At 32.9% G+C, this 14384-nt stretch overlaps 1 protein-coding gene across 17 annotated transcripts in view; it reads right to left on the bottom strand.

Annotated features, from left to right (window-relative positions):
• Positions 1 to 14384, bottom strand: part of NBEA (neurobeachin) — a 702569-nt gene that overhangs the window by 436684 nt on the left and 251501 nt on the right. For 16 of the 17 annotated variants that reach the window (XM_074387836.1, XM_074387843.1, XM_074387839.1 and 13 more), the window contains 2 exons: positions 2933 to 3087; positions 561 to 687 (listed from right to left, as the gene is read on the bottom strand). In XM_074387836.1, coding sequence (XP_074243937.1) covers positions 561 to 687; positions 2933 to 3087 — 282 coding nt within the window. The remainder of the gene's footprint in view (positions 1 to 560; positions 688 to 2932; positions 3088 to 14384) is intronic. The other variant, XM_074387834.1, reaches the window with a different exon arrangement.

Raw genomic sequence — 14384 nt, forward strand, 5'->3', positions numbered from 1 at the left:
AAGCAATTCTTCTGCCTCAGCCTCCCAAGTAGCTGGGATTACAGGCATGCATCACCACACCCTGCTAAGTTTTGTATTTTTAGTAGAGATGAGGTTTCACCATGTTTTCCAGGCTAGTCTCCAACTCTGGGCCTCAAGTGATGTGCCCACCTCGGCCTTCCAAAGTGCTGGGATTACCAGGGTAAGCCACCATGCCTAGCCTGAAACTTCATATTTTAAACTTTTTATCACCCCCGCAACGTGCCTGATTTTATCATGTTACCATTTGCACATGTTTAACCTTTACTGGAAATAGTAACATGCACTAAATGACAGTGAATTACTAATACAACAGTAAACATTTTAAAATCACTGAAGATCTCTGCTTAGACTGAACTATTGTATCAAAATTTTTTATATACTAACTAACCAAAAATATTGGAACAATTTAATTATGAAATGTAATCACAAAATACATAATTAATCTACATTCTCAAGAACTTTACTATATTTTTATATTTTTGTGTGTTTCACTACATTTAAAAAGCATAAAATGAATAAAAACAAATATTCATGCATACCTCATATTTTCAGCTGAATCTTCCGGCATTGGAGCAACAGTTTGTACAGCTGGAAGGTTTTTGCTGGTAGCACCATTCACAAAACTAGAAGAGGAGGAAGAGGAGGAGGACCCTGAATCCACGGCACCTGTTCCCAAAATAATAATTTTTAGCCTTAAACATAAATTTATTTTAAAAAATTTAATTACACCATTACTATCTGATTTTGAAAGAATTATTCATCAGAATTTCAAGACAATTTGATAATTGATCATTTGGCCATTAGTAAGTATGCTAATAAATACAATTTTAAATAGCAGATGTTGCACTGAAATCTAATTGATTTACTTACATTAATCTAACAAAACTACATACTACAAATGGGATATAAATAAAACACATCAACAAATGAAAAAAAATTTTAGATAAAATGATGCTTATAAAACAATGCAAATTTAGATGTGAAAAACTTACCTTTTTATAGCTACATTGTAATATTTTTGGTTTTCATCATTTAAGACATAGTTTGCAATGAACTGTCTGAGCATAAATTTGTGGCACTGCAGCATCAAATACTCCTTTTGATAAGATCACTGCTTAAGGAGGACTATAATGAGTTATAATTGTATCAGTCTTAAAATAATGAGTGTTCCCTTAATAATATGAGGATGCCATTTCAGTAAAGAAGTTTCTATAATATGCCATGTAAGTAAGTATTTTAAATAGTTGTGGAGTTGAGGGACATCTAGTGTTCCTAAATATTATCATATCTTATACTAATTCCCATAAAACTGAATTGCTTACTGATATTTCCACTGTAACATTTTACAGCACCTATGTGCCAACATCTGAAATGAACAATATGCCCAGTTCAGATGTTGGCTCACAATTTATTCACATACACACACATATATATATTTTAAAAGTTTATAACTTACACTTTTATTTCTCATTATAATACATACTTTATACTATCATTAAAAACCCCTGCTACCATCACTTTCCATATTTATTATTAATTCTTAAAATAGAAATTAAAAAGAAAACATCATGACTTGTCTCAATAAAGATAAAAAAAAGGTGGTTTCATTATTCATTTACCTAACTCCTAACAAGAATAAGGACTTTATTCAATCAGAAATACTAGAGGTAGATTTTTTTTCCTGCTACATTAGCATATTTTTTAAATCTTTGCACTTTTAAAGTACATACTTTAGTCAAAGAAAAATAGTTTTAATTCTATTTCTAGAAAGCTGAATGAGTATAAAGAATGAAACTCTAATACTGGAAAGACTTTAAAGTCTTCAGACAAGCCAGATAGAAAAATTTATTTACAATACAGATAAACAATAGATGGTCTATGTTTTGACAGAATGTCATTAATGACATTTAATTGCTAATATAAATATTCTTAATAGAGTACATTCTACTTACTACAACCCCATAAATGTGTTGTTCATGGTATGTCAGACTCAGGTGGTATGATCAACAAGATAGATACAGAAAGCACAAAAAAGAGCTATGAAATTAATAAAAATGGGAAGAATCTAAGTAATGATAATAAATGGAAAAGTTCAAGGCTATACAGTTTGGAGAAGAGAAGACTACTATAGTCAGGGAAGAAAAGTCAGGGATCATCTTGCGCTGTATAAATACCTAAAATGGAATCACAAAGATTTGGGTAAGGATTTATTTAGCTAATAATCAACAGGAACATTTCTGGTAACTTACAAAAAAAAAGTTATTTTAGGCAGACTTTTAATATTTGTAAGAATTTAAAATTTTTTGTTCCTAGATTCATTAGGAATTTTTTGGGCAATGAATTGGATCAAATTATAATCTACGTCTATGAAGTAATTCAATGTCAAACAATGGTTCTTATTCACATGCACTTTTTATCAAGTTGAGGCTCTTGCATATTGTCAAGGTTCTTAGGGGAGCTCTGCCTTCCTTAGGGGATTTAGCAAAGAATATAAGTCAGGATTCAACCAATCAATGTCCCCAAGTCCGCTTTCTATCACTAACATTTTTAGTACATCTTGATATTCATGATACATTGTACTATTTTTATATACCAAACTTCAGTGTTCAAATTATCCTTTGCTTCTGCTCCCCAAATATCTTTCAATAATCTGACTTCACTCTGAAAATAAACGGCACTGTTTTGAGAAGACTCAAAACCAATCCTGCCCTCTAAAATGACCACTAAAAAAATGCACTCTAGAACTATAGACAAATTCTAAAAAGTCACAACACAAAGTATAACCTTCTTAAAAATTAAGATAATCTTAAATGATTAGGGTATTTTAATTTTGAAGATTAAATAAGCAGAAAAAATGAAGATATAGAAAACATAAAAAGATGAGTATCACAAAAATATATAAGGACAATACCTGTTGTATTAATCATACTTTTTGGTGTAGCTCCAGTAGCAGCAAATATATTAGAGGTACTGCCTGTTGGCAGCCCACTTCCAGCAGTAGTGGCTCCCACAGTGGTTACAGCTAAACTACCTGGAGGTGGCTTCTTTACAGGCACCACAACACTCCTACAAAGAAAGGAAAGATTGAAAAAAACAAACATAAGGTTGAAGATGAATTTTAATCCCACTGCAGCAGATATACAGTCAACATCAAATTTCTCCCTCTTTCTTCTTTCAATTAAAAGTAACTTTTTTAAGTCCTTAGTCCAGCTTCATCAGTGAAAAGGGTATAGACATAAAGGATATATTATAAAGTGTGCTGACTAATTGATTTGGCCAACATTTATGTAGACTTTGGAGTCTGCAAACCTTTCTTCAAATGGCATATAGACTGTGATCATAAATCTGGGAATATTGAGAAATGTGTGGTAAAGTTGGGAGATTTTGCCTATGCATGGAGAATTTTTGGCAAAATATACATAAAATGCCCATCTGATCCATATCACATTCTCCATATATAAAATATTCATAAATATGTGAAAACATAAAACATTTGAATGCCACATTCTTTTTTTTTTTTTTTTTTTTTTTTTTTGAGACAGAGTCTTACTCTGTCACCCAGGCTGGAATGCAATGGTGCGATTCTTGGCTCATTTTAACCTCTGCCTCCTGGGTTCAAACAATTCTCCCATCTCAGCCTCCCAAGTAGCTGGAATTACAGATGTGTGCCACCATGCCTGGCTAATTTTTGTATTTTTAGCAGAGACAGGGTTTCGCCATGTTGTGAGGCTGGTCTCAAACTCCTGACTTCAGGTGATCAGTCTGCCTTGGCCTCCCAAAATGCTGCAATTACAGGCATGAGCCACCATGCCTGGCCTTTAAATGCCAAATTTTAAAGTTTCTTTATAGTAAAGCTGACAATTAAACCAAGGAATAATAAATAACATCTAAGGGCATAATAAGGTTATACTTTACTTTTCTGAAGAAAATTGATTTGCTTTTATAGTAGGAATATTGTCACAATGAAAGAGGACAGAGATGATAGAGAGACATTTGGTTACAAGTTTAATTTTTGAGCCTTGGTTTACCTAACAGAGGAGTTCAACACATCCCCAGGTTTCTTTAGCATATTTTAAATGTATTTCATTTTAAAATTTCTGAATTTGACATTGTGTTAAGATTAAATGACATATAAATATGGATACTAGTCAATTTTTAAAACTGTTTACAGTTTTAAAAAGAAACCTTAAATAAACAACTTCTCTAACTTAACAAATAACTAAACCTCCTTGCAGTAAAGTTTCACTCTTCTTAAAGTTTATAGCACTGCAAACTTCATTTAACAAATATCTTCCAAACGTTACTCAACCACCATTGAATTAATTCATCTACAAATAGATGAGCTATTTTAATCAAATGTAATGCTTGGAAACTGGTGACTGACAGTACCAAAATATCCAACTTGGTCTATATCTTTTTAATGCATCTCAATTTGATAATTATTCAATGAATAAAATCCACCTAAAGAAAACTACATCAGTGGTCCATTCTCAAATATGCCTGTTGCTTAAACTTCCTTAATACTAACACTTTTTTCTCATAAATGAGTGGTTTTGTTAATATCTTCAATGACTTATTTAATATTCATAATCTAAATTTGCAGTAATTATTATTCTTAATTTTAGAAGTACTTAAAATTTTTTATGTGACCAAAGGTATTATAATCTTAAATAGTTTTACTCATGCCAAAAAAATTTCTTCACTATCTCAAATTTTTTGTGTGACCAAAGATATCATAATCTTAAATAGTTTTACTCATGCCAAAAAAATTTCTTCACTATCTCAAATTTTTTGTGTGACCAAAGATATCATAATCTTAGATAGTTTTACTCATGCCAAAAAAATTTCTTCACTATCTCCTTCTAGGTAATATCTTCTTTTTTTCTTTAAGGATATTGGAGTTAAGTTATTTAGATTCAGCCTTTAACGCTCAACTATCTAACTACCTATAGCACACATTATGCTTTCAATCCCTACATTGACAAGTCCCCATCTAATTCAATGAGAGGCAGTGTGACATTGCAGAACATAGGACACAGACCATATTTCAAGACTAAGGCTTAGAAACTGGACCACTCTTAAGCTGTATGATCTTAATTTTCTTTTAGTGTAACATGATAAGACTAATGCTACCTCCTTCACATACAATTGGGAGATTAAATGAGATCATATTTAAAAGGACATTGTCAATTATGAGGTATATGATAAATGTTAGTAATTGTTATCACTGTCTAAAGTGAAATATATTTTTTGTCTATCGGATATAAAGCATCTACTTATAATTACCTACATAAAGATCATAGAAAAAAAGAACATGCTAATATTTGGGATTTGTCATCAAAATTATCCTCTAAACTTATAAACTAATGTGAGATGTACTATTTCATTGGCTCTCCAGCAAGACAACAAAACTATCAACTGTTGATTTGAAGAGAAGTCACTAGTGAAACTCTAATGCTCTTTTTTCTACATCTCCCATGATTGTTTTTAGGAATACATCAGACACAAAGCTTTTTATATACAGATAAAGAAGCATGAGCTAATTAACAGTGCTATAAGATGAATTTGCGGAAGGTAGAAAAACCATTACTAAAATTTTCTGATCTGTTGATCATTACTAACTTTGAGCAAAAGCTCTCTCTAACAAACTGGAATCTTGTCAAGTGTGGAAGCTATGAGAAATAAGTTAAATTATGAAAAATAAGTTATGTGAATCAGAGAAAAAAATTATAGCTCTAAATCCAGTAATTAGGACTTGGAAGTAAAATATAGAAAGATTAAATGCCTACTTATTAAAAATCTGAAAGCACTGAATTAATAGCAATTGATGTGAAAGCTTCCAGATATTTCATTGCTTGCAAACTCAGCAGTTTGACAGCACGGCACAGAATTCTGACATTACAGACCTGGGTTAGAATTCTACCTTTAGCAGTTACTACATGGTATTGGGCATACAGATCTCTCTAAGCTTCATTCTCCTCCCCATTAAAATGAGATGCATAATGGTAACATCATCATAAACTTAAGACTGCTATAAAGATTGTTATAAAAGTATGTGATAAGATTGTTATGAAGAAAAAAGGAGATAACACCTATGAAGTACTTAGCACAGTAGATGGAATGAATATTTTATTCATTTTAGCAGCCAATACATTTTACCTATTATTAGTATCGCTATGACTCCCGAAAGTGCTAATATAGTCCTGGTCCACATCATCAAAAATACACAGACTGAAAGAAGCAATAATCCTCATATACTCTGCCATTGTCACATCTCATAAACAAAATCCTATGTGTAACTTTAGGCACTACATTTCAAGAATAATGACAAACAGCATCATGTCCATAAGAGAACAGTTAGGATGACAGTTGATCTGGAAAACAAGTTATGTGAGAAAAGGCTGAAAGGACAGAAAATTACAGTAAAAGGGTGAGAAAAAATTATAGCACTTTTTTAAAAATCTGAAGGTATGATAAGAAAACAAAAGGAAACTTCCATGTACCTCAAAATATCAAATTAGGGACCAAAAAGAAGAAAAAAAAATCTCTGATAATTTTTATGAACTCCAGTTTCTAATCACTGATGAGTTCAAATGGCTGAGATGATCAAGTTACAAGAGTTTAGCTGAGAGAAGCAGGAGCCTGTATTTGACTGATTTCTCAGATCTTTTTCTGAATCTACATTATGAGTTTGTAAGAACTATTTCCCCATTGATTCAGATGGCCAGACTGTTTACTTAGGATTAGAGGACTGTATCTTCTTGCCCTTAATATTGTTTCTTCACCAGTACTAGCCATTTCCTTTTATGTCAAACCATTCTCTTTCTAAGCAATTGAATTTAGAATTAATTTGAAAGTCCACACTTAACAATATGTGTTGTTAAATTAATTATCTTTCAGAATGTTACTTAGTATCAGCAACTATTTATGACAGTAAAAATTTTCACCTCTTACAAAATCTTCTATCAGATTTTTACAAAACATTTCACACTGGCTATCTATTCCATCTACACCAAAAAAGTCTTACCTAGAAGTCTAGGTACCTACTGTGGGTAACTATTTAGGGTACATAAACACACTAAAATACACACAAATTTTGTTGGTACATTTTCTCTAGAGTGAACATATAGTTTTCACTGAATTTAAAAAAGATATAGCCACAAAAATATTAGAAGCTAAACTAAATTATTCAGATATTATATTCTTCTTCTTTTAGATCTGCTGTTCATCCTGACAGATACCTTGAATCCTCTACTCCAGTGGTCCCAAACCTTTTTGGTACTAGAGACTGGTTTCGTGGAAGATAGTTTTTTCTCAGACCAGGTAGGGGATGGTTTTGGGATAATTCAAGTGCATAACATTTACTGTTTATTTTATTTCTATTATTATTACATGAGAATATATAATGAAATAACTATACAACACATTGTAATGTAGAATCAGTGGAAGCCCTGAGCTTGTTTTCCTGCAACTAGACAGTCCCATCTGGGGGTGATGAAAAACAGTGACTGGTATGGTTTGGCTGTGTCCCCACCCAAATCTCAACTTGAATTCCATCTCCCAGAATTCCCACATGTTGTGGGAGGGGCCCATGGGGAGGTAATTGAATCATGCAGGCCTGTCTTTCCCATGTTATTCTCATGATAGTAAATAAGTCTCATGGGTTTATCTGGAGTTTCCACTTTTGCTTCTTCTTCATTTTCTTTTGCCACCACCATGTAAGAAGTGCCTTTCACCTTCCACCATGATTCTGAGGCCTCCCCAGCCAGGTGGAACTGTAAGTCGAAGTAAACCTTTTCTTACTTCCCAGTCTTGTGTATGTATTTATAAGCAGTGTGAAAACAAACTAATATAGTGACAGATCATCAGGCATTAGATTCTCATATGGAGTACTTAACCTTGATCCCTTGCATGCACAATTCACAGTAGGGTTTGTACTACTATAAGAATCCAATGCCACCACGAGTCTAACAGGAGACAGGGCTCAGACAGTGATAAGAGCAATTGGGAGCAGCTGTAAACACAAATAAAGCTTGGTTTACTTGCCCACTGCTTACCTCCTGCTGTCTGGTTCCTAACAGGACACAGACTGGTTCCTGTCCGTGGCCCAGAGTTCCCCCCCCCTGCTCTACTCTTCACATTCTTTACCAATTGCATTTTTTAAAACTCTCAATACTATGCTTTCCACATGATTTCAAACTTCTATCACACATTTTTAAGACTGTAAACTACAAGAAAGTGGGTAATTCCTTTATATTACATAGAATCTGTACACACTTCAAGGTTATAAAGGTTATCATCAAAATGGTACAAGTCAGGACATGTTTTAATCTAACTCGTGACAAATTGTTTAAGTAATTGATTATGTGATTTTAATAAATTGATATTTAATACATGTAAGTATGAATTCTTGCATCATTGAATTTATCTTATCTAAAAGCTAGAAATTTGAGGTATGATGTATACACTCATTCATTGGATATATATTTATTGGTTATTGCAATATGTGTGGAACTGCCTTAAGTTCTGGAGATATAGCAATGTACAGAATAAAATCCCTGCCCTCATGGAACTAACATTCAAGTACAGAGAGACAGCAAATACAATAACATAAATGAGTAAATATAGTATATCGGATGTTAAATGCTATATGAAAATTAAAGCATAAATAGGAAGAAGAAATACTGTTGTAAGGGTGGCTCAGAAAAGATTGTCCAAAAAAATGGTAGTATTCGAGAGAACACTGAAGGGGGTGAAAGAATAAGCCAGCAGGCTCTCTAGAGAAGAACATCATAGGTAGAGGCAACAGTACAAAGGCTAGTGTGACAAGAGAACACTGGGTGACATGGAGAGCTGTAAGAGATGAGGTAAGTAAGAGTGCTCAACTCACAGGGCCTTGAAGTCCACTGTGTAGATGCTGGCTTCTACTCAGAGTGGGATGAGAAACCATGAAGGTTCATGCACAGAAGACAGATACGACCTTAGGTTATAACAGGATCACTCTGGCTGCTATGTCAAGGATCGTCTTAGGAAGGACAATGGTTACTGTGGAGAATGGCTAGGAGACTACAATAATACAAACAAGAAATGATGGTGGTTTGAACAGGAATAGCGAACTAAAAACTGGTGAGACGTAATTCAAATTTTGGCAATATTATGAAGGCAGAGAAAATGAGATTTAAATAATAACTGGATGTGGACATGAGAGTAAAGTCAAAGATTATGCATAACTCTTTGCCTTAAGTAACAGAAAGGACAAGTTACCATTAATTAAGTTAGGGAAGAATGTGGTTGGAGCAGCTTTTTTATGCTAATTTTTTATACCTCTTTTTAATCATCCAAATAGCAATGCTGAATTTGCAACTGGAAAAATGAGTCTCTAGTTTAGAAGAGAAATTTGAATGAAGACATAAATATGTGAGTCATCAGCATATAGATGCTATTTAATGTCAGGAGAGTGGATAAAATCGCCAAGGAAGTGAATGCAAATGGATAGGAGAAGTGGTATAAAGATAGAGTACTGGTGGTCTCCATTAATCAGTCCAGTAAATTTTGCAAAAACAGGGATACTATCTTATCTGTGGACATCATGGTTTGCCCTAAGTATAAAGGGAGAAACTGAAGATAAGAAAGAGATTTTATACAGTGATTCATTAAGGCAAGTGAGTTTTATAATTCATGGCACACTATTAAGAATCCCTTTCTTTTTGTTCCCTTCTATTGTTTGAGCACTAGCAGGGGATTACACTGACAAGTTTAGGAGACATAAGACAAGTAAGACGTGCCCCATGCTCTGGAGATACTTTAAGGAATGTGACAGACAAACTGACTGGGCAATATCTTATAATAATTGACCTGATCCGAATTATTATGCCCAGGACCTTTCAGGAACACGGGCTGTGCACTCTCAAGGAAGAGATGGCTGAAATGAAAAAGGATCAATAGAAATTAACCAAGTAGAAAAGTGCATACAAAAGTTCGATGGGAAAAACCTAGCAAGGCAAAGAGATATGAAAAAACAAGGAAAGTTAAAGGAATTGCTTTAGATACTTCTGGCTGGTGAAAGGTGAGAAATTTCTATTCCAAACTAAAATGTTCCTCCTTTATTATATAAATAACAAGAATTATTTCAGAATCTCCATCAGCTTCACATTTAAGAAAAATGACTATGGCATAAATGTAAAAGATAAATTTGGAGTGAGAGAGGAAACGTGGAAATAGGGAGGGCAATTAGGAGATAACAGAAAGAATTGACCTGAGAGATGTTGAGGGGCTAATGCAGCTTTGAGAATGGAGATGTACCTTTTGTTTTTTAGCCAACCTCAAAAATATCCATCTATTGCTTTGGGAGACTAATAATAAGGCCATTTTATTTATATAGGATTTTGCAACTTTATGAGACTTTTTAGAAATAATGTAGCTTTAGGCTGGGCGCGGTGGCTCAAGCCTGTAATCCCAGCACTTTGGGAGGCCGAGGCGGGTGGATCACGAGGTAAAGAGATCGAGACCATCCCGTTCAACATAGGGAAACCCCGTCTCTACTAAAAATACAAAAAATTAGCTGGGCATGGTGGCACGTGCCTGTAATCCCAGCTACTCAGGAGGCTGAGGCAGGAGAATTGCCTGAACCCAGGAGGCGGAGGTTGCGGTGAGCTGAGATCGCGCCATTGCACGGTGAGCCGAAATCGCGCCATTGCACTCCAGCCTGGGTAACAAGAGCGAAACTCTGTCTCAAAAAAAAAAAAAAAAAAGAAAAGAAAAAGAAAAAGAAAAAGAAAAAAAAAGAAATAATGTAGCTTTATTCCATATTATATGGGTTGGGAAACTAAGTTTCCGAGAGTCAAAAATAATAGATCAAGGTCACTGAAAAAATTACAGAGAGACCAACTATTAATATCCAGTTCTCCTAATTTCCAGATTATCACTCTTTAACTAGGATGTGAATGTTAAACATATATCTTGAAACAAAATGTCGAAACTTAAAAGAGAAAAATAATTTGTTACTGATTCTAGCGAACATGACAATTTACTTCAGTTCATCAGAAATCACAAGGTAAATGCTCTCATGTTTTTATCTATCACGCTTCTGTATTTTATAAATATTTGAGAATTTCAATTAAAAAATGTTTAAGAAACAATTGAGAATTTCATTAAATCACCTATTAATGAGAGATACTTTATTCAGCTCACTGAACTTAATTCAGCTCTCCATAAATGCCAGGAGAGATAAAAGTAACAACATTGGGGAAATTAGGACACAACCATGCTCAGTCAAAAGTGAATTTTCTGGCAATTAACCTTAAAATATAAACTCAGGGTGGCTGGAACATAATAAAAGCAGAAATTACAGTGGCTAGATGTAGCAAATTTGAATTGCTATTTGGCTTACGTTTATTTGTTCATCTTCTAAGTGATATAGTCATAATACTTTAAAAAAATAGAAAGCAGTAAGAACAAACTGAAGTCTACATAAGTAATTATAATTTTTCATAGTTAGTTAATTCTAACTTTAAAGAAATCAGTGTAAGAAGACCTCCTCATTAACTCTACTCAACATTTTAAAAATATTTACCCTGAAATTTCATCCTTACCATTAAAATCAATATTAAAAAACTAATCAAATTAGAGAGAAAATACCTAGCCCAAGCTTGTACTTCAGGTTTAATAATATGAAGTATATTTAAATTGCTTTTGTGGCTCTATATTATTTACTAAATAGATTTTTCTTTTTCAAAAAATTAAACACTGGGAAGCAAGAATATTAAAATTTTGAGGAAAAAGTACCTACTAGTTTCTCTGAATATATCAAACCCAGTAATTTGAATACAGGAGGTTTGCAAAATCTAAAACAAAACAAAACAAAACAAAACGAAATATAAACTATGTAAGTTTGATATGTGTTAGCCAAAGCAGCAACACAATTATAAGCTTTTTGTGATATCCCTCTCTTAAAACAAGTTCTTAAAACATGCTAACAGTTAAAAATGTTTGAGAAGCACACTGCCCTCTGCTTTTTTTTTTTTTTTTTTTTTTTTCAGTTTTTTGTTCAAACTAAGTGGTATCTCTGGAAACTCTAGGAAATTAAAACTGAACCATAGATATATACTAAATTATTGAAACATATATACTAAATTATCAAAAGATAAAAAGCATGCAGATACGTAATATTAAATTTTTAGTTTAAAAGATAAGTAAAAGATTAACTGGTGGTTTAGAGAAAAGCATTACTCCAAAGTAAAAGTTACACATTACATGAAAAATAATAGCTCAATTAAAACATTTTAGAAACCATGGATAAACATAGTAATCTATCCAAAGAGACAAGAGAACCTGGATTAGAGAACTTGGCAACTTGATTTCTGAAATCTAAGATGAGATTATTAAGCTTTTCTGTTAAAAATAAAGCCATCATAAATATTTCTCTCTGCCTCATAGTAACAGAACTGTCAAAAAACTGTACGGTTTTATGATTGTATTTCTTCTCTACATATAGTGTTTACTCACTACAGAACAGTACTAGAGGATCTCTAGCATTTTAATACTTCATGAGTACACATTTGTTAGGATCACTGAATATAATCAAAGATATATACTGAATCTGCACAGATGACTGAAGGAAATAAAAGAAAAAGAATCAGCACTTTCCGTATACATAGAGAAAATTTACGTGATATTTCATACATAACCGGCTGAAATATGTAATACTAAAAGAAAAAAGTTTTATTTTCGTTAAGTCTAAATGTTTTTAAAAATTTGATGTTGCAATTTTTATTATAAACCTCAAAACACTGAAATTCACCAATGCTCCATCCTAAGTGAGATACACTCTATGTAGAATACAAGTTAACAGAACTCAAATTATCATAGTTGTTTTAGAAAATTATTTCCACATTTAAAATCCAGAATAAGTATAAAGAATTCATTGTTAGCATGCCTGCAATGTAACCAATAAACAACTGGTTAACAAACGTAAAATCCTACCTGAATTCTACTGAGATTATACAGTATTATTAGGAGTGTGATTTAGTTAAAAAGAATAGACCAACTGAGTTTATATCTACTTTTCAACTAAAGATAAAAATGAAAAATACATTATTGGTAGAGTTCTTACCCATGATAGATTCTGTGTTTGAAACTGGTAACATTCAGGACTTTCATTCTAAAGCCTGTCATCTTGAATCCCATTTTCAAGGAATTCAATCTGATGTTAAAAGACATGTCATAACTTGGATTTCAGACTTTAGTGCTTCAGAAATATGTTTATATACCTCATAATGCAATTATAGCTACCTTAAGACAGATAAGGTAAATGGTAGCAATACGCTGGAAATATAATTGAAAAATACACTGGTCCAGAAGCACTTGTGGGGATGATGTCTCTGAAAAGCTGCTCAAAGCTTCAGAGTTTGAAGTTAAATTTTTGATGTTGTCACTCTCAATCTATTGAATAGCTGACAGACAATCAAACCCGTCTGGCTGGCTGGCAGCTCATTTTGCTGGCAGGTGGCAAACAATTAGACACACCAATTTGTGCCTCCTGATGACATTAAAGCATGAAACTAAGTTGTATGCAGGGCCTAGTGATTTGTGTGAAAGCATTTCAAAAATAATACTCTTTGCCGTGGCAACTCATTTCAGACTGCCACCTCCCATTATGGCTTTGAGTAGTGAAGACGACAGACTTGAGTTACGTGCAGTGCAAGGCCGCTTCTGTTCAATCCGTCATCAGCGCCCCCTGAGACCTCAATCCCCTCCTTTCATCAATATCACCTCATCATTTACATTTGATAGTACTTGAGCTACTGCATATATTAACTACACTAGAGACTCTTTTCCTAAAAAGAATTGAAATATGCTTTGTGCTCTTCTATTTCATTTGTGCTTATGCAATTTAAAATAATGATTCCACTCCCACTGCATTTTGCACAAATGCTACCAGGAACATATAGAAAGTTCTATTTTTCTTAAAGCAATATTCTCAAAAGTATAATAAATTTTGAGTAGCTAAGGATACTGCCACTCAGGTGATTGCTTTTTTAAGTTTTAATTTTAAAAATCATTCTAACAATAATTCAAATTAAAGCCCAAAAATTTTACTTAATGTTTATTTTACTGGATTATCATATGTAAATCACAATACTCATCTGTATTTGTTTGTATTTTTACCAAAATTTAGAGATATAATTTAAAATTAGAATACAAAACTTAAATTACTATATATTTCCTTATAAAACTTAAATTACTATGTATTTCCTTATAGTTATAGGCTTATAGAAATACACAAGTATATATACTTACATGCATATGTTTATACAAACTTATAAACACACATACAGGCGTATCGTGGGAACATAAACCAATTA

Source organism: Saimiri boliviensis, chromosome 16, assembly GCF_048565385.1.
Source record: "Saimiri boliviensis isolate mSaiBol1 chromosome 16, mSaiBol1.pri, whole genome shotgun sequence".
Lineage (NCBI taxonomy): Eukaryota > Metazoa > Chordata > Mammalia > Primates > Cebidae > Saimiri > Saimiri boliviensis.